General features: G+C 38.1%; 1 protein-coding gene and 1 long non-coding RNA gene across 3 annotated transcripts in view; one reads left to right on the top strand and one right to left on the bottom strand.

Moving 5' to 3' along the window:
- The window catches only part of LOC127647485 (E3 ubiquitin-protein ligase SMURF2), a 65,006-nt gene that overhangs the window by 14,153 nt on the left and 24,132 nt on the right, over positions 1–26,721 (top strand). For both annotated transcript variants that reach the window (XM_052131749.1, XM_052131748.1), the window contains exons 2-5: positions 16,425–16,463; positions 17,479–17,587; positions 21,933–22,066; positions 25,921–25,986. In XM_052131749.1, coding sequence (XP_051987709.1) covers positions 16,425–16,463; positions 17,479–17,587; positions 21,933–22,066; positions 25,921–25,986 — 348 coding nt within the window. The remainder of the gene's footprint in view (positions 1–16,424; positions 16,464–17,478; positions 17,588–21,932; positions 22,067–25,920; positions 25,987–26,721) is intronic.
- LOC127647501 (uncharacterized) lies at positions 7,550–13,242 on the bottom strand. Its single transcript, XR_007971069.1, has 3 exons — positions 13,036–13,242; positions 9,235–9,396; positions 7,550–8,907 (listed from the first exon to the last, which is right to left on the bottom strand). It is a non-coding gene; the product is annotated as an uncharacterized LOC127647501 (long non-coding RNA).

The raw sequence follows: 26,721 nt of genomic DNA, 5'->3' as shown, positions 1-26,721 counted from the left end.
GTATAAGAATTTCTTTCTTCTGCTGAACACAAATTAAGATTTTTAGAAGAATATCTGGTCCATGCATTGCAAGCGAATGGGTGCCAAAATTTTAAAGCTCCAAAATCAACATAAAGGGGAGCATAATTGTAATCCATATGACTCCAGTGGTTAAATCCATGTCTTCAGACATTATGTGATAGGTGTGCGTGAGAGAACATCAATGTGTATTTGAAATGCGATTTACACAAAGTATGTGAATCACCTAAAACAGAAGTAGAAAGTGAAATTGAAGGGGGAAAAATACATAATATTGATCTGTTTCTCACCCACTCCTATCACATCACCTCAGAAGACACGGATTTAACCACCAGAGTAACCTGGAGTACTTTATCTTGACCTTATGTGGAATTTGGAGCTTTAAAATGTTGTACCCATTTACTTGCTTTGTATGGACCAGATATTCTTCTAAAAATCTTCATTTGTGTTCAGCAAAAGAAAGCAAGAAAGTCATACACATCTGGGATGGCATGACGGTAGTTGAATAACTAAGTTCAGAGTTGCTTGTACCCTGTGGAAGCAGCTTCCCTCTCTTTACCGTGAGCCCATACAGACGCGTTTGACAAATACAAACTACGACTGCTTTGTGATACTCTTTTAGCACAGACAATGGCAGGTGCATGCACCGGTTCGACAATGATCAAAGATGTTCGTTATGTGCATGACGGTGCTGATGATGAAATTTGACTCATGCCCACTGTGCACGAGATGTAGCGTGTCGGTCATTCAGTTCTATGTCGTTGTGTCACTCCCTGCTACAGATAAACACACACCTTGACTCAGTTATAGCTCAGCCAAACAGGATGCCAAGAACTGGCCTAATGACTGAGAGGCCAATTAAGTGTGTGAGAAACTCCTAGATCCTTCCGTGCTCACCAAAATTACAAAACTCCTCAAAGAGGGGAAATCGGAGAGTGTGGTAGCAGGGAGTGAATTTGAGATAATGCCTACCTCTCCACTAACACAGAGTCAACCCCCTCCACCCTTCTCTCCTTTCCTCCATCGTCTTTCCTGTATTGTTTTAAGAAGCAAAGTAGGAAGGTGTGGCGGAGAGAAAGGAAGCCTTTTGTTAACAGAAAAACAATGCTGTGAACAAGAGCGTGCTGCCCTATATCTGGAGTCAAAACATGGTGGCAGACAGGCAAGGCTGGGCCAGTCCACTCCTCAGACAGTGTAAGCGAAAGGGAGTGGAGGAAGAAAGAGGTCTGCGTTCCAGTGAGATGGTCATCCTGGTTTCACAGGATCACACATTCAGAAAATTCATGAATGCACTCTCACAGGCTGATAAATGGCACAGTTTCACAACAACGTCCAATCAAACGTCTGGCAGCTTTTAATTTTCCTCCGTATTTTCAGGATTCCCATGGTTGTGGAAAACCTGGAAATACGTAGCCTATCAGTGAGTTTTAAATTGTGGTGGTTCACAAATCAGTCTGAATTTTGATCATTTATTTTATCCTTAATCGGTAATCAGAAATGACTGGAAAATCATGAAAAAGTAATTGCTTTTAGTCCATGTTTGTTAGCTTTGAGACCATCCGTATGCTAATGTATTCCTAAACATTGACAGATTACATGAGGTACACACATTTAAAAGTACAGTCTCTTCCAGAAAAACTGACCAAAAATATTGATGACTGATCTTGTACTCCCAGTTATAGCCATAGTTTTGTCTAATAAAATGACTAGCAATAGCAAATATCAATCATGGTTCATGGCTGTGGCATTAAGTAGACCCTTTGAAATGTCCCACACCAACTTCCTCTTTCAATAGGGTACAGTGACAATAGATTATGGATCAACTTTGTGGGGTTTGAGCCTACAACTAACAAGTTGTCAGCCTGGATATTTAACCACTAGGCCATGCCACTACTTTGCTAACCTTGTATTGGCATGAATTGGAAACTATGGTGTCTGATGCTTTAACCACAGAGCAGTAGTTCATCCTTATTTTGAGCAATCATAAGGAATGCTGTTCTGTCTCAGACACATTGTATCCCAAAGTATTATTGATATGAAAAACATTGGGTTTCACAGTGCGGCTCTCTCACACCCCCATTTCCTCTCCAGAGTTATGTACCATGAAGCAGATATCATGTCATTTAACCACTGACCCCATTATACAGTATAAACCTCCATGTTCCCAAGATTCCATGTCTCCTTTCCCAAGCATTGGGAATAGCATCTCCGTTTGGCCCTTTTAGGGCAGTGGTTTTTAAAGTTTGGGTTGAGCCCCCTATAAGGGGTTCATGGAAGACTGACCTGTTCTCAAATCACTTCCACACATTCAGCAAAAATAGTGACCATACATGCAAGGACCAATGTGCACAATTTCTTCAGCTCTGCCTTTTCTCCTGCCTTGTTTCAACTTTCAGAAGGCACTGCAGCGTGAACTGCACACGTCATGCAACAGTGTCAGGTGCACTCTTAACTGCGCTTATGTGTAGAGGTCGACCGATTAATCGGCCGATTTTCTTTGCATTTTTTACATAATCGGCATTGGCCAATATCCACGCATATCAAGCCGATTATTAGGCAGGCGCATCTGTGGGCAGCCTAGTGTTGTTGTGGAACACGTGTTCGACGCACACTGCCCCTAGAGTCATTTTCCAGCAGAGTGAACACACCTCATCCAGTGCCTAAGGAAGGAGCTAAGTTCCTTGGAGAAAACAGTAAGGGTTAAATTTGTATAACTTCTTTAGATTTAATTAAAAACTTTTGATATGTTACTGCCAACTTCAAGAAAAAACGTGACAAACGCGATAGCTGACATGACGTTCAGCTACTTTGGATATTGATAGCGTAGTTGAAGTTGCATTATCACAGCAGAAGGGTTGCTATCATGTCACAATAAGGAAGCAAGAATTTTGCAATTACGGACAGTGAATCTGAGACTTTTATTTGTTCTGTTTGTGTGTCTTATATTTGAGAGGGTTGTCACTCAATGCAGATAAATAAGTAATAAAAATATACCAACACAGTATAGGCTATTGAAGGACTGGCTTTGGTAAGCTCGGACGTTATCGGTTCTGCTGTCGGTACTGGAGAAATTAAGAAAATACATGCTTTATTGCTATAAAGAGAAAGTTATTTTATCTCGCCAGCCATTTCTATGTATAATAATATGAAACCATTTGTCTGTGATGCAATTTAGCTATTCGCAGTCAGAGAGAGAGAGAGAACTCGCTCACGCGGTGCCACAGCGAGCACAAAACGAGCCCTGCTTAATGAGTGACAGAACTAAATATTCAAACTGACATTTCTCCCTAAAACTCAAACTTAACGTCAGAATCAGCACGATCGGTGATTGTTGTAAAATGCAGTCTAGCTACTATTGCTAAATTGCGGGACGCGTTTAATAATAAAAAGAGCGCAAGAGATACCGTTCACAGGGCGGCAAAGAGACAAGCAAACTATAGGCTACTTTGGGTTTCATGCGTCTAAACGATCAAATATACACACAAATATGTCAAAACGACCGGCTTGGAGATTCACTTAAACACAGTTTAAGGAAATAGTTGGGAGAAAATATGCTGCATCAGGAGCCTATTAGAGCTACACTCGGTCTTAAAGGGGAAGCTGTCTATTAAACATGCTGACGATTGAGCCATTACTGCGAATCAAACAACAAAAGGCAAAGAGAAAATCACTTACAGCTCTTGAATGAATAACTTCTGCATTAATAAGCATTAATCTATCTATGATAAACTATGCAGTGTTATTTTACAATTGATTACTTAATTAGATTTCTTTTTAGACCACACCTGAACAGTAATGTTAGTAGACCTTCCTGAAATTAAATCACTGTGCCTATATAACGTTTATATTTCTGTAATATATATATTTATATAACAAAAAGAACCGTTAAGAATACCGTTAAAGTACCGGGTCGATAAGCAGTAGCGGTAAGATAGTAATACCATTAAAACCTTAACGATACCCATCCCTAGTTATGCCTGTGCTTCTCTTGGATGCTCTGAATATTGGATTACGTGTCTGGATTGCCCCTTAATTAAAGCTGCATTTGGATCTCATCCTTCGTGTCTCGGAGCAGTTCGTAACACCTGCTTTGTTTATTTAATATATTTGTTATACATTATTTATACAATATGTTTTTACATTATACATTTTTAATTTTAAGCGTACAAGTGCAGATTGGTCAAGTGTTCAATAAATGTATTTGTTGAGAAATTTTGTCTATCTTAAGTAATTATTTGTGTTACATTTTATCTTTCAAATAAAAGGTTCAAATAAGAGGTTAAAAACAAGCACATATCGGCCAAATATCGGCCAAAATAAATCGGCAGCATTAATCGGCCGACCCGGATTTCAAAAGATCGGCATCGGCCTGAAAAAACCAATATTGGTCGACCTCTACTTATGTGAACTGCCAGTTTCAAATGGGGAAACGATTCGATCGGCCCCTCACACAACACCATCAAATGGCTTCAGAAGATTTAAGGATGACTTGTATGGTGCTTTTTGAACTTGGACAGCCTATCACCAACCTCTCATCCCTCAGTCTTGTCTCTGACACGTGATACCTGTAACTTTTATTTTGTTGAGCGAAATCAGAGCTGAGAATTTCCGCACAAGTTGTAATTCCAACATGAAGCGCCGTTCCTTTGTTTTCCCAGTATGAAGTTTAAAATTCCAAGTTAAGAGGAAGCATGAATCATCACAGCAACACACTCCAACAGAGCACACGTTCTGAGCATGTTTTCATTGAATTGACCAGCGAGTCTTTACATTATGAAATATTATGCATTATATTTTGTACTTATTGTAACAGACTAAATTATAACAGCCTATGTTAATGAATAGACATTAAAACAACGAGACACAATGCAGCAACTAAGACGTAAGACATACAGACACAGTATATGTACATACTGTATTTGTACATGTCTGTGTGATCACGTTTTGATCGATTGGGGGGTGCAAAAGTTTTTGTTATTTCAAAGTGGGGCGTGACCAAATCAATTTGAGAACCACTGATTTAGGGAGTCTATTGGTGGTTGACAAATTTGTCATTTGTTGGCACCAGTGGTTTAATTATTGTTTGAAAGCTACATGGATGGGGAATTATATTTTTATTCCAATAGTTTAATGATTTTAGGTAAACCGAATGATCTGGTTATTATTGGGATTTTGGTAGCACGATAAACTGAATCTGGAATTTAATTCAATTTGGACTCGTGCAGCCTCCATGTCTCTGCCTGTCACAGTAAAGAACATTTTCCGAGAGAGAAAACGCATGAAAAACATCTATTTGAAAAACTATCAACATATAAATCTGTTATTGGAGTTATTGGTGTTAATCCAGTTGTGGGCAACCTCTAATTTTAAGTGTTATTTCACAGTACTAGGAGAAAAGTATATCATAGCAAAAATAGGTTACTCCCTTTATTTTCATGCATATGGTCTAGTTAGTGGGTTATTAACACTTAAATTAAAATATTCCACTGTCAATCTTTTTGCATCTGTAGGCGTCATTGGTCTTTTCCACTGTTTCTTATTTCGACCAAAATAAAGTGTCATCGGTCCTTGATAGATCTACATGTCGTTTTGCTAATTTTTTATGTCATAACATTAGGCCTCATCTGTCCTAGCTTATACCAGGCAATAAATGCCTTGGCAATGAAACACTGGTGATGAAACAAGTCTCGGTGTATTGCAATATACAGAATTCCCAACTGTTTTGTTAAGAGAATTGGGATTAGCAGAGATTGATGTAACTGATGTGTTTTGACAATGAACAGGGATGGTTTTGACAGTGGAAGGACAGGTGCAACTTGGCTAGTATTTTTCTTTTGAAAACTTTTGGCATTGTTCAACAAACTAGTCCAACCATGTCCGCCTCACGCCACATTTTTTTTTTTTAGGTGCTTCATTTGTCTATTCAGAGACAGCATGAATGTGCACTGTAGCTGCAAACGACTGTTTCCTTCTTCCGAGGAAAGTCGTGATCCATTTCTCAGAATATTGTCGAGTCATTCACAAGTGGTTCGCTGCACCAGATATTAAGAGTGATAACTTCTAAACTTCCATAGTATTTTGAGCTCCCTTTTTGCCAGAGGGTGTGATGACAATTTATGGAATCTAGGTTATCGTTAAAATGTACATACTGTTCTTAAGCTGTGTTTAAGTTTCGAAAGTGGGGCATTTGAGCATGATCGTCTCTAGATGGTTACCATTGTGTTGTGAAACTCTCACCCCAAACCTAATTTTAACATGAACCCTACACTTGGGTAGCAAACAGTGTTTGTATGTCTCAACTGGTAGAGCATGGCACTATTAAGGTAATGGGTTCGATGCTAAGGGAGTTTGTGAGTGAATTGTTCTTCTTAGTCGTTTCTTTTCAATGAATCAGTCAAACCGGTTCACGAGTTGGTCTGAGTGACAGGGACTAAAAACCACTTCACCACTTGGCACCACTTCATGTTGCCGAAAAAATAAATATATTTGCTATTATCCTGAAGGAAACTGCTGCATCATACCTCACTGAATTATTGTTAAATATGATGCATTAATACAGATTTGATGCTGCTGGGTTCAAGTAAAAATGATACTTGAAATAAATGTATGCTTGTGATTTCTATGCTAATAAATCCACCACATAGGAAAAAATTAATTGCTTATTTGCACTTATTCTGGTGAGGCAAGTGGCTTATTTTGGGCTTGTATTTCCAGACCAGGTTGTTTATTTATCTTACGAGATTTGGCAATTCTGCGCTAAGAGGTGGGGGAACCAATTGCAGAGAAATGTCATTTTAAAAGAACATTATTAAGTATTCTTTTCTTTTCAGAACTTCTGTAAAAATACAGTTTTTGCTCAGAACGAACGTCCCTGCGGAGTGAAACATTAGCCTTTTTTTTTTTTTTATTCACATTCCTTCTCAAATTGACTTGTCTCATTTTAAGACTTGTTGTAAGATAAAAGAGCAAAAAGTAGCTCTTATTTCATTGACAGTCTATTTGTTTTTCAGGAAAAAATAATTAACTTGCATTATTCAGAAAAATTAGAATGAAAGAAAGGGACTACGTGTCATGGAAATGTTAGAAATGATAATTTATGCATCCTGTAGTGTTTAGAGCTTGTTTTCTGTGGGAAAGAAGCCCTTTAGAAAGTCGGTACTTTTCCAAAAGTCCTTGGAGACTTAACAAAGTGTAAGCCTTTGAACATCTTCAGCTATTTTTCACACCATTTCTCAATGTCAGGCTGTATACTGTGCATGTTTTTATCCCTTGCCTTCTATTTATGATTCTCAGCATCCATTCATTTTACGTTCCAACTTCCCTTTTTCCATTCTGTCATTAGTTTAAGGTATGGATCATGATGGTCGACTAACCTACTAATTGACCAATAGCTAGTTGATTAGTAAGACCAACTAGCATAGTTCGATTTTAATTTTAATTTTTTAAAATATTTTCAACAATGGTGCTTTGATTAGTGTGTGTTGTGCTTTAGCTGTTTTTACGATGAAACCCTCTCGGTACAGTTGTCTTAAATTATTTTCATATTTACAAATGTACATTGAAATGATTTGATATCACAAGAAAAAGGCACCACAGACAGCAAAAAAAAAGCAGGGGTGCAATAGCATGCAGTTTTTCATCATTCTCACACACACACACACACAAGTCAAGTGGTTTTTATTGTTGTTCAATCATATACAGTTAGTACAGTACACAGCAAAACGAGACAACGTTCCTCCAGGACCATGGTGCTACATAAAACAACATAGGACAAACACAGAACCACATGAGACTACACAAACTAAATAACATTTCTACATTAAGTGCACGTGCAAACATGTGCAAAAAGATGACACTTTCTAAAATGCTAAATGTGTACACACACACACACACACACACAATGTTTTGAAACACTTACTCATTCTTTATTATTATTATTATTATTATGTTTTCACATTTTAGAATAATAGTAATCAAAACTATGGAAGAACATGAATGGGAATTATGATGACTAAACAAAATCCAAAATAAATCAAAACTGTTATATTTTAGCATCTTCAAAGTAGTCATATTAGACATGTTCTCGAAGTTTTCTTCTTTATTTATCACCCTGGGATGCTTTTAAAACCGTTTTGAGTGTGTGTATATATATGTGTATATATGCACACAATTCACTCAATGGTGCTGGCGGCATCACGGTAGTAGATTAAAAAAGTTCCGGGTCTAAAGGCTTCTCGTTGTTCTGGAAGCCATGCGTATCATCAATTATTTCAAGTGTGCATACGCAAAATCCTAAGAAAGATAGGTGGGTATACAGCGTATGCCCTAGACTACATTACTGGTCCAAAGTAATGTATGACCCTTGCTAACATATTGGGTTGAATTAAATGTAATTGAGAATTGAGTGGCAAACATTTTCTATGCACATTCAACACTGCTTTTGAATTTTAGGACACCCGTCTGTCCATGTCATGTGTGCGAGCCCCCCCTTAACGAACATGTCCGATCAGGTTCAGGTGAACCAGCCTAATTGTACAAGTCTTTCTCAATACCATTTAGTTAATTAAACATTCAGGCAATCCACCAACTAGTCGATTTTGAAAATATGTACTTTGGCACATCCACAATGTCTAACCCCACAGAACTCTGCGGCTCACATCACGTCTTTGTCTTCCTTCCGCTCGTGATGTGAAAGAGGTGTTTCTGATTGAAACAGACATGCCGCAGGCGCTTTGTCTGGCTCTTCCAGTCATCCTGATAAGATGCTCCGATGCTTGTCCTGACCATGTCACTTCCTTTCCTGGCATTGGACTGCTCATGGTTACCCTCTAAACCGATCTGAGATTGCTGCTCTCTGGCTCCATGGCCTGAATTAGCTACTTTCTTGCCCTTGGGAGAAGAACACACACACACACAGCCACACACAGTTGGACCAAAAAGAATAAACAGAGCCATCTGATTCCTGCCAAGTTGAAAATGCATCTGAAAATGGCTTTCTTGTCTTTTTCAGCGAGGCGGTTACATTGAGTACCAGTGACTGGAACATGATATTATCATTACAAATTAGCTCTTCAATTCAAGTATAGTGGTTAGGGGTTGGTAAAAAGTAAAGATTTTTTGATTAATCTTTGGTCGCATTTGCAACCAAATTTCGTGCTATTGGACTAAAATGTATATATTTGGCAACTGTCTGGTAAATGTTTACTTTTCACTCACCAGTGATTGTGTAGTATAGCGGTGGAGTATTCAGCGAGATCCTTTCACAGTGTTGAGAGAAAGTTGTTCCATGTAACGTGTTTCCAAAGACGAGATCCACTCGACCCATTTGTCATTGAATAATGTCTCTTTTTAATACCCTCTCTGTTCTTTTAAAGTCTGCTGTTGATCAAAAACAATAAAAAATAAATATTTAATTCTAATCATGCATAGCACAGATGAGATAAATCCATTCGAGTCTTCTCTCGTTAATATGCGCTCTTCTCCAGACACTCTTAAAGGGTTAGTTCACCCAAAAATGAAAATTATTCCATAATTGACTCACCCTCAAGCCATCCTAGTTGTACATGACTTTCTACTTTCAGCCAAACACAATCGGAGTTCTATAAAAAATATCCTGGCTCTACCAAGCTTTATAATGGGAGTGAATGGTACCTTAGATTTCGAAGCACAAAAATGCGCATCCATCCATCATAATTGTAATCTATACGTCTCCAGGGAGTTAATAAAGGCCTTTTAAAGCGAAGCAATGCGTTTTTGTAAGAAAAATATCCATATTTATAACTTTATAAACCATAATCACTGGATTCCTCTATCCTCTGCGCTTCCGCTTTCATCACTTCTCACCGGGGCTTACGCTACACCTACGTCATATGCTGGAACTCAACCATTACCGGAAGCCAGTGATTATAGTTTATAAAGCACTACACATTTTCTTCAGAAAATGTAAACATCCCTTAAATCAAATGCTCACTTTGGGTGGGTGGGTTTGTGAAAATTTAATGTAATGTAATTTAGAAACCACACATTTTGTTATATAACATTTGACTTTCTAAATGCTAAATTATAACAGTTGCAATATTTATATTTTCCTCCTACATTTGTAGTATTTAATGAAGTTATTGGTTTGACATTTTTTCATAATCGGTTTTAATTCAAAGCATTGCATTACAGCTACACTGGCATCAATAGTGTACATTTCTACATGTGTTTTTTACGCTCTCAGTTGGGAAAATCCAGCATTGCTGTCGTGTGACGCGTTCTTGGTTTCAAATAACTGATGTTATCTGGTGTACTAAACTAGTGTAGCACCTTTCAAGAGCACCACAGAAAGTAGTCCAACCTTTTTTTTTGTTTTCTTTGAGACCGAGGAATAGATAATGGCACACAATCTAAACCAGGTTTTATTTGTTTTTGGTCTATTGTGGTTCGAGGACAATAAGTTGTACGCAAGTGTCTATTTATACGAGCTCACGCATAGATGTTTTGTGTCCGTGAATCACCCCATTCATAAATGAATGTCTTGTGTAGACATTCCACTTCACGAGTAATTCACAGTCAAGCTCAAACACATTCATATCGTCAGATGACAATCATACATTGGAATGAAGATTGGCTGCATTACACGCTGCTATTTCCAGTTTTATAGGCCTACATTTCACGGAAATATAGATTTGGCTCTGCAGTCCTCAAACAACAGGGTTTTATTTATTAATCACTACAGCGGCACTGAGCAATTCTCAGCTATATTTTTATTTCATGTTTTGTTTATTATGAAGTTGTTTATTAAAAGCGGTTTTAAAGAGGAAAAATGCTGCGGTATATAATACATCCTCACTGCTGTTTCAGGAATTCTCTCTCGATGTACTTCAGCATTTGATGTCGATGGTCAAAACAGCTTTCTGTTCTTTAGCGTCAGCAGTTGCAGTGGTTTTGGTTGGAGGTTGACCGATAGTGGATTTTGCACATACGATAACTGAGGTGGTGGTAGTAAAGGCCGATAACCGATTAATCTGCTCATAGTTTTTAAAACTGATCTATAGAATCAGTTATTAAATCTATAAAAAAAATAATTTATTAATTCCTTACTATGATGGGCACAGACAAAGAGTCCTAAATAAATAAAATCCCAGATGCAGTTTATTGTTCAACTAAAATAACCAGAAAAAATTAACATCTGGTGCATAACGCAGGACTTTTACATATAAACAAGCCCGAAACACCTCATTTTGAAATTACAAAATGATGAAAAACTATCAGTAACTATCTACATAGATTTTTAGCCGATAACGATAGTTCTAAAAAGCAACTATCGGCACCGATTAATCAGTAAAACCGATATATCGGTCCACCTCTAGTTTTGGTTACTGCAACGGCTTCTGACACGTGATCTAAAGCTTATTGTTTATTGATCAAGGCATTTCATCACTCGGCAAATTAAAGAAATGTACTCTGCCTAAAAAAGTATTTGCTTTGTTGGCACACAAATGTTTGATCTGGTGTGAATGGCTTCATAGGATCCCGGTGTTTCGATTCTATATTCTTGTGTAAATTGCCATTTTGAATGCGACCATTTTTAAATATGGTTTTACGAAATATTGGTAATATTGAGATTATTTCTGCTCGTGTCATACTCTTTTGTAACTTTGGTGTTGATCGTTAAATAAGTAAAACAAAACTTTGATCAATTTCTTTCCACACATTTTCAGTGGACAAACACCTTTGATAAAAACTAAAACAAGGAAAAACACAGTGTTTGAAAATTATATACAACCTAAAAGTTACGACGCTGACACGTTGAACGGACAATACTTCTTTTTGTCATGTCAATTTCATAGATGTTAAATTAAGTATCTAGCATCTTCTGTAAGATCTAAAAGGAGCTGTTCACTCAGGATGCGTTCTTGCGTTAACAGACAGCTAGGTGCAGCACAACAGAATTGAACGCAGCCTTACGAGACACAAAGAAAAAAGCAGATGCGTCACTTGTGGTCAAAGACAAGATGTGGTCAAAGACATTGTTTACTTCATTTATAAAGACAAACAATTAAAAAACAGAGCAAATGTATGCTAGAAAACATCCTTTGGACGCTTTGGAGGGTACGGTAGTTTCTTTAAATGCTCAATATAAATGTAATGTTTATGCGTTCTTCATGAACCGAATTGCTTTTTCTTACAGTATTTGCTTATTTTTAAAATGTTGTTCATTCTTGCTCCCAAATGTTCTGTCATCGGTTCTTTAAATTAGTCTCTGATACAGACACTGTTGTCTCATGTCAATAATTAGTGGAGGGAGTTAAGCGTAGATGTGTGTGTGTGTGTGTGTGTGTGTGTGTGTGTGAGAGAGATACATTCCAGATGGTGGAATGATGAGGTGGGTTTTACTGGAACGTTAAACATTCCCAGGGATGTTTGTAGAGAGACATTCTTCCTCGACTGTGAAGCGAGAATGTTTCCTTTTTATCCGTTCCCTCCTGTTCTCTGTCTCTGGAGGATTCAGATCCAGTCTCGTCAAGCTTTTTCGACATTATCATCACCTGCTGCAACTCTTCAAACCCTGCAGAAGAGTCACTTTGCTTTTTCTTTGACTCTTTAAACTCTTGATTATGCCTAATAAATCACATCAAAGCTTTTAATCTCTTTTTCTCTGAAATATGAAAAAAAAAAAAACATCGATTTTTGGTGTTAAAGTCAACGCTGTAGTGTAGTAAAATATTGCAATACATTGAAATGACCAATTATTTGTTTATTTTATTTTTTTTATTTTATCCCCGTATACTCTTTAAATTCCCAGTGTGGATTATTGGACTCGTTTGGCTTGTTTTGGCCTAAAGAGTCACATTAAATCTGACCATTTCAAGTTTTTAACATTTTATTTCTAAAGCTATTAGAATATTTGTAGAGCTTGCAGGAGTCTCACTGTGCTTGTGCTGATGGATAGCCGCAGACTGAATCAATACCAGTCTCAGTACGGGTGTTTCCGTTTCTGTTTAGATTTGCTAAGTAAAGTCTGCAACTCACCTGCACGTGAACAGTTTTCGGCCCTTTAACCTCCTCCACACATTCCAGTTATTCTTGAGCGTCTCCGCTTCCCTACATCTGGTGGGGTGAACTGTTTTGGTTTAGTTTGAATACCTTGAATGTGGTCTGCTGGGTCTCTAGTTTCCCTTCATTCCTGTCATCACTTTTTTTTTTTTTTGCAGTCTGTCCTCCTTTTTTTAGGTTTTCTTTTTTCCCCTCAAATATCTGTCTGGCCACGTTTTGCATTTCTTTCGTCTCCCTAAACAGCACATACTTTATCTCAGTCTCTCTGTCTGTCCCTTTTATGTTTTTATGAGTGGTAGATTAATATATTTATCTGCTGATATTTGCCCATTGAGAGATTATCGTTTCACTATGCGCCCATGGATGTTTAAAAGAAGTCTGAACTTGCATATTGTTTATATTATTGAGTAGATTTTTAAATTGTATTGATGATGTGAGTTATGGATTTTAACAAAGGCCTAATCTTAAAGGAATAGTTCACCTAAAAATGTAAATTCTCTCATCATTTACCTTCATGCCATCCCAGATGTGTATCAATTAATTTTAAGAAAAATGACGATTTTTAGAAGAATATCTCAGCTCTTTTGGTCCATAAAATGCAAGTGAATGGGTGCCTACATTTTGAAGCTCCAAAAGCCACATATGGGCAACATAAAGGTCTCCATACGACTCCAGTGGTTAAATCAATGTCTTCTGAAAGTGATATAATAGGTGTGGATCATCTGAAACATCCACACCGTTTATGGGCCACGATAAGCTAAAATGAGCCGCCGCGTTATGCAGAACGGACCACAAAATGGCGCCGCAACGTGCAGAAAAGGACTGCGAACACCCTCCAGTTGGGCCAGTTGCTATGTAAAATCCCAGGCCGATTTCTCTTCCCAGTCCAGCCCTGGCTGAACTCCAGTATTTACGCTGTCATATTGGTTATGATTTGTTGTTGCTCTAGTAACCAAAGCACGAGCTCTAAAGGCACAGCCCACTTCTGGAAAGGGGGCGGGGAGAAGCAGCTCATTTGCATTTAAAGAGACACACGCAATATCAGCGTGTTTTTGATTCCACCCAAAAAGAAGCATATATAACATGGTATATTAAATGATCCGTGGGTTACTTTGAGCTGAAACTTCACAGACACTTTCTGGGGACACCTGAGACTTGTATTACATCTTGTAAAAAGGGGCATAATAGGTCTCCTTTAATGCATATCACACCCTACTGGGCAGAGAGGAGAATTTATGATAAAAATGACTTAAATATTGATCCGTTACTCACACACTCCTATCATATTGTGTCTGAACACATGGATTTAACAATTGGAGTTTTATGGATTACTTTTATGCTCTTTATGTGGATTTTGGAGCTTCCAAATTTTGGCACCCATTCACTTCCATTTTGAGGTCCTACAGAGCTGAGGTAATTTTTAACTCTTAATTTGTGTTCTGCAAAATAAAGTCATAAACATCTGGGATGGCATAAGATCATGAGAGAGTCTAAATTTTTGAGTGAACTATCCCTTTAAGTGTAACTTTATCATTGTGCTACAAAATTTTAATGATACAGTGCCACTTGTTGGCATGACATTATAATAACATTATATTGACTATCAGGATCCCTTCTGTTTAGATATCATCTTCGGTATCAGCCATTGAAAAAAATATCCAAGACAATGGTAGTTTGTCCCTGTGATTGTGTCTTATACTTGAACAACCCAATAATCAGTATGTAGGTGGCTTGTGAAATGTTTCTTCTTGCAAAGATGAATTCATTTTCAGCCAATAAAATTCTAACTTGTGCTTTAATAACATTTGAATGTGTGCTGATCAACATTTGGACAGAATTGACATTTTTGTTACTCCATTGTTTTTTTGCGTGCAAGGTCTCACTCGCTCTTTTTCCTCGTATATGCTCCGCGAGCGCTCAGAACTTTAGACAGCTTGCTTGCTTTTGCACCCAGATTCTGCCTTGTCCCGCCTCCTTCGTCAGGATTGGCTTTTAGGAGCTGCTTACAAGCACTCTGATTGGAAAGTTGAGGTAGTGACCCAAACCATGAACATTCCAGTATAAATGTAGCAGAAGTGCCAACAGGGACAATGCTTCTAGATCAGTACACACTTTACATATACTGTGGTTTAAAAAATTCATGCGCACTGAAAATGTCATCTTGTGTGCAGTATTGTGGCACATATATAACTCCATACAAGAACTGATCTTCTTAATGGTGAAACCTCTCCAGCTTTGTTCTTCACCATACCTTTAATAGCACTCAAGTGTTTCTTAACCTTCTGACATTCTCACAGTTTAAGGTAGAAGAAAGATCTTGTGTCATTTTGGAAGCTTAAAACAACATGCATGGGTTAGCTGACAGCTTGGGCCAGTTTGAAATCTACAGCACTTTGGCTTGTTTTTTTGTTTTGAGTTATTAAGCTGAATGTAGGCCAACAGTGGGATGTGGATCAGAGAGCTTTTTTTTTTTGCTTTGCATCTTTAATACATTGTGAGTGTGATCAGGGATTGCTGAGCGCAGTAAGAGCCTTGCTATGGATTTAAAAATGTTCGTGCTTTTTAACACGCTGAGATGCTAAAAATACAGAGTTCAGAGATTACAAAAGATATTGATGCATCACTGCAAGACCTCAATTCTTTGTAACAGAGTTTTGCGTCAAAGCTGTGTTAAAAAATTTAAATCACAGTTATGTCTAGGGATGGGACATTTTGTCTGCTGTGCAGCCCTGCCCACTATAAAATCTCTATGGTTCAAATCCTGTTCCTCATAACTACATTAAACATCAAATATGTTCTAATTGGATGTGACAGAGATATGTTGCCCCACACTTTTGCATTAATTGTGAACAGACAAATTGTTTGTTACTGGAAATGCATTGCATCAGATTGATATGCTGATAGCTATCAAAGGTTTTGCTTAAGTAGTTTTTCTTTATCCATCTAAGGCCATAAACGATTAAGTTGTTTACATGTCCACACACTGTGTCAGCCTATTAAACATAATCAGAAGAACTTGCATGTAAATGTGCTGACTGGTTTTACAATGTTTTTCAATTCTCAGGGTAAGGTCATAAAGGTTTAAGTACGGATGCACCAATCGATCGGCCACAGATCCAAATTGGCCGATCTTAAGGGTAGATTTTTTAAGTCTCAGCAAGCACAAAATCAGACATTTACTGCTGCTATCTTATTGACAGGTGTTGCAAACAGATATAAAATGTATTTAACAACAAATAAAGATGCAAATACAAATCTGAGTATACTTGATATAACATGAGTTTGGCAGACAGTGTTCTGAATCTAATGTGATGCCGTAAAGTACCAAATAAACAATGCTTGTTTTCTTCTCTCTTTTCCTGCAGTGCTTTGCGCAAAAAACCTGGTGAAGAAAGACTTCTTCCGTAAGTATCCGACCTTCATAAATACTGAGAGAGTGTGTGTCTGAATGCATGTTAACAGCGAGAGCGCTCTATTTTTGTCGCTGTATCTCATCCTGTTTTTTTAGCTGGGATTGATCTGTTAAAAGTGAGCAACGTGATAGATTAGTGCTCTTCCCCGAGAGACAAAAATGTGGGTCAGTTCAAGCAGACAAAGCAACCGCTGGATGACACACACACACACACACACACATATATACATACATACATGCATACATATACACACAACAGTTTCTTTCTGCCTGTCTCTTTCTACCCTGTCAAACACAAGCAAACAAGTCCACATCTGAAACGCTGATCAGATATCCCCTCAGACAGACAGCCATCCAGACGCTGGTGGGGGGTTGGAGGAGAGACTGAGGGCTGGGATGACTGATGAAAAAGAGGAGAAAGTAAAACAATAAAAATGGATAGAAACATAAATGGGTTTGTGCAGCGAATTTCTCTGAAATTAAATTTTGCCAAATACGAATAGACAGTAATAATTTTTACGTTATGTCCCTCAACCAATGGCTGATATTACAAATCGAATAATCTACAGTACTTTCAATATTCCGTTTTGTCTTTTTTTAATTTTTTTAAATTTTTTTATAGAAAACACACATTGCTACTATGCTGAAGTTCCAATGCATCAAATAAAATTAGACGTCAATGTATGTTATAGTAAAACAAATGGATAGCCACTTAGTACTATTGAAACCTGGCATAGAAAAAAACGTATTCTGTTGAAAAGAAAAGAAAAAACACGTCTAAAATTGGCTGCATCCAAAATCTGCCTAATCCAGTCCAGTTACTTAAATTATAATATTGACCGATATTTGTCTCATAAGTAACAAGTTACACACTTTTCGGAAGTAAAGAGTAAAGTACTACTTTTTTTTTTTAAATAAGCAGCCTAACATGTTACTTATATATTTATTTAATTATAATAAAAAAAACGAATGCAATTCTCACTAATTACGGTTTCTGTATTTTGCAGGGCTGCCAGACCCCTTCGCTAAGGTGGTGGTGGATGGTTCAGGACAGTGCCACTCAACAGACACCGTGAGAAACACTCTGGACCCCAAATGGAACCAACACTATGACCTGTAAGTGTTCTTCCTCCAAGCTCTTTCTCAATCACGCACACCCTTTCTCACAACACTTGATCCAAGCTCAGTTTAGTTTTAAATTTAAACCTGAAGACAATAATGTTGTGTTTGGGAAACCGAATCCAGGAAGAAAGACGACACTGAAACGGATCTCATTTTGAACCACGTGATCATACGTCCAGTTGTTTTGACTTGAGTCATAGATTCAGCCTTCAGGGCTTTGGTTCTTTCCTGTTAGAGCTTAAGAGTGTCAGACAGTGTCATTAGATGCCTTGTGTGGTTTAATTTTAGTCGTTGTTCTGTCTGAGCCGCCGTTGAGAAATCAAGTCTGTTTTTGATATCACATATCGTCCATGACGCCTGTTGTTACTTTCCTGTGTGTATGGATCACTTTATGGTGGAGGTAAGTTTATTAAGTCATTATAAGGATGGGTCGCTTTGAAAATTGGTTGAAGTAAACATTTCCGATGGATTAAAAAACAAAACGCAAAGGTGAACATATGCGTTTTGGTTAATGCGGCATAACTTGTTCCAAACCCATACGACTGACTTGATTCTGTAGTGAAGAAAACAAAAATGACCAAACGCACCATAAAAGTCCATACAACTTGTGAGATGTATTCCAAGTCTTCTGAAGTCATGCAGTAACTTTGTGTGAGAGACTGAAATTTTAAATCTTAAAACTAGGGGTTTGAATCTTTAAAGGATCACAGCAAATTGATTCAATTGACAATTCCCTGGTTTTCAATTAAAAAGCGATTTATGCTAATTAAGAGGAATTCAATTTGATTCTAAACCCCATTTAAAGGTGCACGCTGTACATTTTTGTTGGTGTCATTTTGGACTTACAGTGACACCTAGTGGTGTGGATGATGCGTCATTCAAAATCAATAGTTTTCAGTTACAGACGTCATTGTAGAATTCACTCTTCACAATCAGCCATGATTAATTTAATCCAAGAGTGACAGTGTCCAATAACAAGTCTGTTACTGAGATTTAAGCGAGTAGTATTCAGTTGGTCATGTGATTCTAAAATGGCAGCCCCCATGAGGATGCCCCTGCCCCATGTAGTATAAAACATCTTTTATAATGTTACTCATCTTTCAAAATTACAATTCATTTCTTTAGGTGTAAAACATTTGTACTGGGGAAAATAAATACTGAGTGCACCTTTAATTCATTTAACATGGTTTATTCAGCATTTTTTTTTTATGAATTTATAGGAATCTTAAAATACTTCCCCTAATGAAGGGTTTTTCAAACTGGGGTTCACCCACTGATGATTACAAGGGGGAGCAAGGGGGCCCATGGAGAATAAAAAAAGTGTTCATAAATAAAAAATTATGATATGTCTTTTATACTTCCTATATTTTAGGAAGGGGAACCCTCATAAGGCAACCATTATGTTTGGGGTTCTTGGCATCAGAAAGTTTGAAAACCCCTGCCCTAATGTAAACACCCCTACTAAAAGTTATTGGAAAAAATGTATATTTAATAAAAGGGCTATTTTATGGCTTCAGGAGTTGCATGCTACTTTATGGTGTATTTATATTATTTTAAAGCTTTGCAATGAACATCACCGCTGTCATTGTATGTAAAATGTGAACATTATTCAAAATGTCTTTTTTTTTTTTTTGGTGGGTGAACTGTTCCGTTAACATGTGATTTTAAAGCATTTTCAAGAAAGCCCAGGGGATTTTCTTGAACCAGTGGAGTACGATTTCTTCCAATCTCTTGATCAGTGGAGCCCATCAGTAAAGCTCCCAGCATCCTTTAGGCTTTGAGGAATTAGGTCACCTCCTCTGAAGTCTCCTCGCTTTATCTGTGGAGATCACAGAAAGGATTTTCATGGAGTTTGGCATGGTTGAAAACTCACAAATCTAATCATGCTGTATGCTTCTAGTTCTACTAAAATATTTTACAGAGGCTTTATCTAGAACTACGAGTATTGACTGTTTCACAGAGTGGAGTAAAAATAGAGACTTTCCCTCGATGCAGGCCTGTCACTTTTCCCACAGTCTGAAAAGAAATGAAAGCGAGATGTGAGGAAGGTCAATGCAAAAGGAGCCAGCTATTTCCCAACACTTGTCCCATTCTCGTGTCGTCCCGACAGCCAGCAATGAGAGGAAGTACACGTCTCCGTTTTATTTGGTTGCCATGCAACTGTAACGCTAACCATCACACCCCCCAGGATGGCTGTCGAGTCAAACATGTCACGTCTTCAAGCTGAAAATAGCATCCCCACAACCTGGAATAATGGGTGGGGAAAGGAAAGCCACTTAAATCCTTAATAAGTGTACTGGGATTTTTCTTCATCACTTTGAAACTCAACATGTAGTGGGATCAAAAAGACTGAAACATTTTTTTCAAATTTGTCCAAAACTTAGAACTTTTTTAGGCTGTGTGCACAATTAGGCAACTAAATTACAAAAAGTATTTATCCCAACTCAGTTGTTTATTCTCAATTTTTAGATTAAGTGCAACAAATAATTAACACAAAATGACAATTAAATATACTTTTTGGCCTTTCAAAAATATTCAGTGACCTACATGTAGCCACCCTTTTCAAAAACTGCCATGAGCCGTCCATCCATGGAGTCCGTCAGTTTCTGGGTCTGTTCACAATCAGCTTTCACTGAAGCAGCAACCACAGCCTCCCAAATGCTGTTCAAAGAGGTGTGTTGTCTTCCCTCACTGTAAATCTCACATTTGAGAAGGGTCCACAAGTTCTCAATAGGATTTAAGTCAGGTGAGGAAGGGGGCCAAGCCATTATTTGGGCATCTTTAAGCCCCTTACTGGCTAGCCAAGCAGTGGAGTACTTGCATGCATGTGATGGAGCATTGTCCCACATAAAGATCATGGCCTTCTTGAAATCTGAGGACTTCTTCCTGTACCACTGCTTGAAGAAAGTACTTTCCATAAACTGGAAGTAGGTTTGGGAGTTTCAGTCCATCTTAAACTTGAAAAGCTTCATCCATTCAAACTACCTCCTCCTCAATGATAGCAGCCCACACCAGTACCCCTCCTCCACCTTGCTGGCCCCTGACTCGAAGTGGCGCCCTGTGTCCATTTAATGATCCAGTCACGGGCCCATCCATCTGGTCCATCAAGAGTCACTCATTTCATCGGTCCATAAAACCTTTGAACAATCTGTCTTCATGACACTCCAGGTAGGTTGCAGTTCTAGAATATGGTGGCATTTGAGGATAATGGGTTCCTGGTAGCTTCACATTTAATTCATCTCAAGTCTTTCGTGTGTTCCATCCATCTGAAAGGCATTTTAAAAATTTTTACCTTTCAGTGCCAGTTAAATCTCTTTTTTTGGCCCATTTTACCTGAGGTAATGAAGCTGCCTAATAATAATGCACACTTTGATATAAAATGTTAAGTCACTTTTGCCACACCCTCCCTCATTACACAAATATATACCACCTGAAAATGATGAATCCAATAAGCATTCAAGTTTATATGGTTTGGAGTTGGAAAATTTGCATGGAAATAATGATGAGATCAGAATACTCACTTGCTTAATAACTGTGCACGCAATGTAATCTTGAGAAGACCGGGTTTCAGCTTTATTGTCTTGCTGCTTGTTCTCTTTCACTCTGGTCTGGTTGGGTAACTTCTTGTTGCTAGTCATCTACAAGTTCATGTCTGGTCCTGTTAAAGTAACATTTGGCATGAAGACTCTCCAATATGTTTTGGATAAGGACCTTTATGAGCTCAGACTTCAGCTTGTCTCTGGTTTCTCTAGACGTTTGATAAACGCTCTTTAGATCAGAGAGAAGGACTTTTATTGTTTGGGTTTGGTTGGGCCCCCTCTGGTCAAACATCCAGTGATGTTCTGGAGTTTTGTGTTCTCATTCTTTTTTTTTTTTATCTGACCCCTTCTGCAGGCTTCTCTCTTTCTTCCTTCCTCTCGCTCTTCCATTCGTTTTCAGTCCAAACATGATACATTGCCCTGGGATTCCATCCCATTGGCTAGTAGAAATTTCAGACTTTGCTTATACGTTTCTTGTCAGACTCGCTCCTTTTGATGTCCACTTTTGGAGATGTTTCTGTTCCCTGATTTTAAGTGAATCATTTGCTTTGTCTAACGCCATGCCAAAACATTCAGATGAACCAGCAAAGCGTTTTAGTACGACCTGATGAAATGCAGACGGTGATGCGAGAACAAGAAAATAGCGTGCAATTTGTTGAAAGTTCTCGTAACAAGGAAAGAAATAAAAATAAAAATGTATAACTGCAAGACCAAGAACTAAAAAGAGTAGCAATATATTGATATGTATTGGTACAGTCCTAGTTTAAAGTGTGCTGATGCAACTTTCTTTCTTTTTCCAGGTATATTGGGAAGTCTGACTCCATCACCATCAGCGTGTGGAACCATAAGAAGATCCATAAAAAACAGGGGGCAGGATTTCTGGGCTGTGTACGACTCCTCTCCAACTCGATTATCCGACTTAAAGACACGGGCTGTAAGTGTTTTTTTTTATGATTGTGTGTGTGTATATTTGTGTAGTGATTGGCTTAAAACACAGCCTGTTAGGGTGTGTATAATTAGCTCAGAAAGCACAGGTCAAAGTGTGTGTAACCGGCACAAGTGTGTTTATCTGTGTAATTGGCTCAGAGAGGTTGTAAAAGTGTATTAGAAGGGCTTTGAGAGTTAAGTGCGCAACCTTTGGCATGAAATCGAATTTTGGATTGTCTTTGCTTTTATTTCATATGTGTTAGCTTTGTGATGATCTGTATGCAAGTGTACTCCTAAATGATGACAAAATCTTAGCAAATAAAGGCATGCACTTGAAGTCAGAAGTTTGCATACACTTTGGTTGAAGTCATTAAAACTAATTTTTAACCACTCCACAGATTTCATATTGGCAAACTATAGTTTTGGCAAGTTGTTTAGGACTTTGCAAGACATGAGTAATTTTTCCAACAATTGTTCACAGACAGATTGATTCACTTTTAATTGACTGTATCACAATTCCAGTCAGTCAAAAGTTTACATACAATAAGATAACTGTGCCAATAAGCGGCTTAGACAATTCCAGAAAATGATGTCAAGCCTTTAGACAATTTGCCAATTAGATTCTGATAGTCTAATTAGAGTTAAATTTGAGGTGTACCTGTGGATGTATTTTAAGGCCTACCTTTCAAACTCTGTGCCTCTTTAACATCATGGAAAAATCAAAAGAAATCAGCCAAGTCTGGTTCATACTTGGGAACAATTTCCAAATGCCTGAAGGTACCACATTAATCTGTACAAACAATAGTACACAAGTATAAATAACATTTGACCACGCAGCCATCATACTGCTCAGGAATGAGATGTATTCTGTCTCATAGAGATGAACGTGGTTTGGTAAGAAAAGTGCAAATCAATCCTGGAACAACAGCAAAGGACCTTGTGAAGATGCTGGAGTAAACCGGTTGACAAGTATCTATATCCACAGTAAAACGAGTCCTATATCGAAATGTCCTCTGGTCTGTTGAAACAAAAATGTAACATTTTGGCCATAATGACCATCGTTATGTTGGAGGATGTTGTGGGGGGTGCTTTGTTGCAGGAGGGACTGGTACACTTCACAAAATAGATGACATCATGAGAAAGGAAAATTATGTGGATATATTGAAGCAACATCTCAAGACATCAGCCAGGAAGTTAAAGCTCTGTCGCAAATGGGTCTTCCAAATGGACAATGACCCCAAGCATACCTCTAAAGTTGTGGCAAAATGGCTTAAAGATAACAAAGTCAAGGTATTGGAGTGGCCATCACAAAGACATCAATCCGGGCAGAACTGAAAAAGCTTGTGCCAACAAGGAGGCCCACAAACCTGACTCAGTTACACCAGTTCTGTCTGGAGGAATAGGACAAAATTCCAGCAACTTATTGTGAGAAGCTTGTGGAAGGCTACCCAAAACATTTGATGCTAGTTAAACAATTTAAAGGCAATGCTACCAAATACTAACAAAGTGTATGTAAACTTCTGACCCACTGGGAATGTGATGAAAGTAATAAAAGCTGAAATAAATAATTCTCTCTACTATTATTCTGACATTTCACATCCTTAAAATAAAGTAGTGATCCTAATTGACCTAAAACAGGGAATGTTTTCTATGAATAAATGTCAGGAATTGTGAACAACTGAGTTTAAATGTATTTTGTTAAGGTGTATGTAAACATCTGACTTCATCTGTATTATAGAAAATACATCAACGCAGAAAAAATGTAATCTTAAATTGTATTTCTGTAGCTCAAAGCAACAAACGGGCATTTGGCTCTTTAAACTGTGAAGCAGGATCACCGCTATCATATATAACCGTATGATTTCTCCCATTCATACACAGTACAGGTGATTCATCTCTTCCTTATAATGTCTCTGGTATGACTGCCATCAGCCACATAAGAGTCCATGTTTTTCACTAAGTGAGCTTGTTTAGGGTACCAGGGTCCCTGTCATTGTCGATTGGGCTGCATTCCAGCCCCACGGTTGTGTTAAGACGATTTTAAACGCAGGCTTTCCTAGAAAGCCTCCAGTGTGACCACTGTCCTGGAGAAGCACAGGAAACCCACAGCTGCTCCCACAGCTGGAAGTGATTCACTTCATCATTTCCTGTTGCACCCCTCTGTCTCGCTGCAATTATCTCACTCTTTTACTCTCTTTACTTATTCTGTCTCTCTATTTCTAGGCCTATATCCAGGGGCGTAGATTCCGTAGGGGGTGGGGGGCTGACGAATAAAACATTTATGATGGATCGATGAGCACAGATCGAGATTTTACAGATATTACTGCGTGTAAGCAATTACGAACGAAAAGTGTATTAAATATTGCTGAAGCGATATTCGTATTCCACAACATTTGTGAAATTTGTTTACACAAATTATATGATCAATGGAAATTGTGATAATTTAAGTTGCAATTTTGTATTTTTTTATGGGAAAATAGTAAAGAGTTTAAAAACTGTCCACCATATAGATTGTTAGCCATGACATAACACTAGCAATCAGTATCGCCCAATATATCAGTGTAGGTTAGTCATTAAAATTTAAAATAATTCACATTAAACCCAAATGGTTTTATTTTGCCCTTTTTGTTGTCATCATAATTGGTTGCCGGAGTTTGACCACGTTTAAAAGGTTTAAATGTTTGTTGAATTTATTTGGGTTGGCGAATGCACCTCCAGCTCTGTTTAGTCTAGCATCCTTGTGTGTGTGTGTGTGTGCGTGTGCGTGTGCGCGCATGCGTGGGAGAGTTAGTGAGAACAGATAGTGGCCTCTCTAATGTCTGCAGGCTACTTGTTATTCCTGTCTCTCTTTCCGGCAATGACAGAGAGCCTCAGCATGATTCTGGAAGCGTCTCACTCCTATCAGCACATCTACAGTCTGAGAGGAATAATGCTGCCTCTGTGTACACACACACTCACTCACAGAGCGCTGCAGTGTGGGTGAACTTATGCGTGAAATGTCGAGTTTTTTTAGGCTGTTTTTAAGTCTGAGATGGCCCACAGAGTGAAGAAGCTTATGATGCAGACATTACACCGGCTATTTGGATTCAACTAACTAAATAGTAGTGACGTTACTAACTTGGCTACATTTTTCAGTAGCGCAACTGGTTTTGAAGCAGTATAGTATTTACATTTCCGTAAGGAAGGGTCACAATGGTCCACTACACTAGTCTAGTTTGTCTGGAATCTTCTTCTTTGTTGGATGTTTCTAGTGGTGGTGCTTTAATAATTGTACTGTGAGTTTGTATGGTAAAATCCTCTTGGAAATGATGCATCTTGAAATTCATCCCATATAAAGAACCGCCACTTCAGCCATTCACACGTTGATGGCCATTGTTGGTCGTTGTATCGCATCTTGTGCTGTTTGAGCATCCTGCCATGAGCGATGCATTTCTAGTTAAAATAGTTCAACTTTTAAAAAGAAGACATCTTGAGACTTATTGGGAAATCGGATTGTTTTTTGTTACATAAACTTGATATATTGCTCCTTTTAAATAGCTTCATTGCAGTTAGCTACTTTTGGTCAGTATCTTGTAGTTTAACCAGAGACATTATAAGGGAGAGGGTATGACCAATCGTATGCAAAATAATGGAAGAAATCCGAACTCTCAGTATGGCAGCTGGAGAAATGCAAGGCCTTGCTTTTCAGTTAAAAGAGCCATTTGCCTTTTTCATTGTTTGTTTAGTCTTGTTTACTTGCATGTGCATTCATTTAACCAGCTTGGGGACTACAGTTTCAAGGTAGCTTCCCCAACGTTCTTTGGTTTCTTATAAATTAACTCTTTTTCTCTTCCTATATTTGTTTCTCTGGTTTGTTCACAGATCAGCGTTTGGACCTCAACAAGTTGGGACCCAATGACAGTGACACAGTGAGGGGACAGATAGTAGGTGAGTCACAAGTCTTTGTTCGGCCTCTACATTTCCTCTCTTTTCCACATCTGTCATTTTATCCAGTGAGTCACACCAGCACTGGAGAGCTTTAAAGCTTTTCATTTTTTTAAATTATGGTTAAACCCACACATCAACGCCTTCAAATTGTCCCTCAGTTGGGAGCAAAGGAGGAAAAATACTCTCATTCTTGTATGATTTATAAATTCTACTTTGATAGTCCACAGCGATTTTCTTCTTTATACATCAGGGTCGGGTTGCACCAGCTGTGCGTAAGTTCTCACGTAAGTTAGGACGTAAAGTCACTAAGGCCTTAGTAACTTGGTGTAAATGTCAACATCATAATGTATGTTGAAATGATTGATGTCACGCAAAACACGAGCTCATTGATGTCATAAATTTCAGTCTGCTTATTTATTCCATCCGTTAAGTCTGGACGGAGGCTTCCGTAAATATTTAGTTTATACGTTGGGTTACGTCCTACCTAAGTTTAATGGTACAACGCCACAAATAGGCTACGTTTTAACTTGCACACAGCTGGTGCAACCGGCCCCAGAGCTCTCGAAAAGCTGCATTGTTCCTTCATCAATGTGGAGTTGAGTGGGGTGCTGATGTATTTGTGCGCTAGATTGCACACAATCTATGGCCACGCAATCTGATCATGAATGTACTCACATGGTTGTGTGTTTTCAAAATACCTCTAACATATCCCTAACATTAAACAATACCACGTTT

The sequence above is a fragment of the Xyrauchen texanus genome, chromosome 8 (assembly GCF_025860055.1).
Source record: "Xyrauchen texanus isolate HMW12.3.18 chromosome 8, RBS_HiC_50CHRs, whole genome shotgun sequence".
NCBI lineage: Eukaryota > Metazoa > Chordata > Actinopteri > Cypriniformes > Catostomidae > Xyrauchen > Xyrauchen texanus.
Note: the sequence above shows the minus strand (reverse complement) of the source record. Positions and strands in the feature narration are given on the sequence as shown.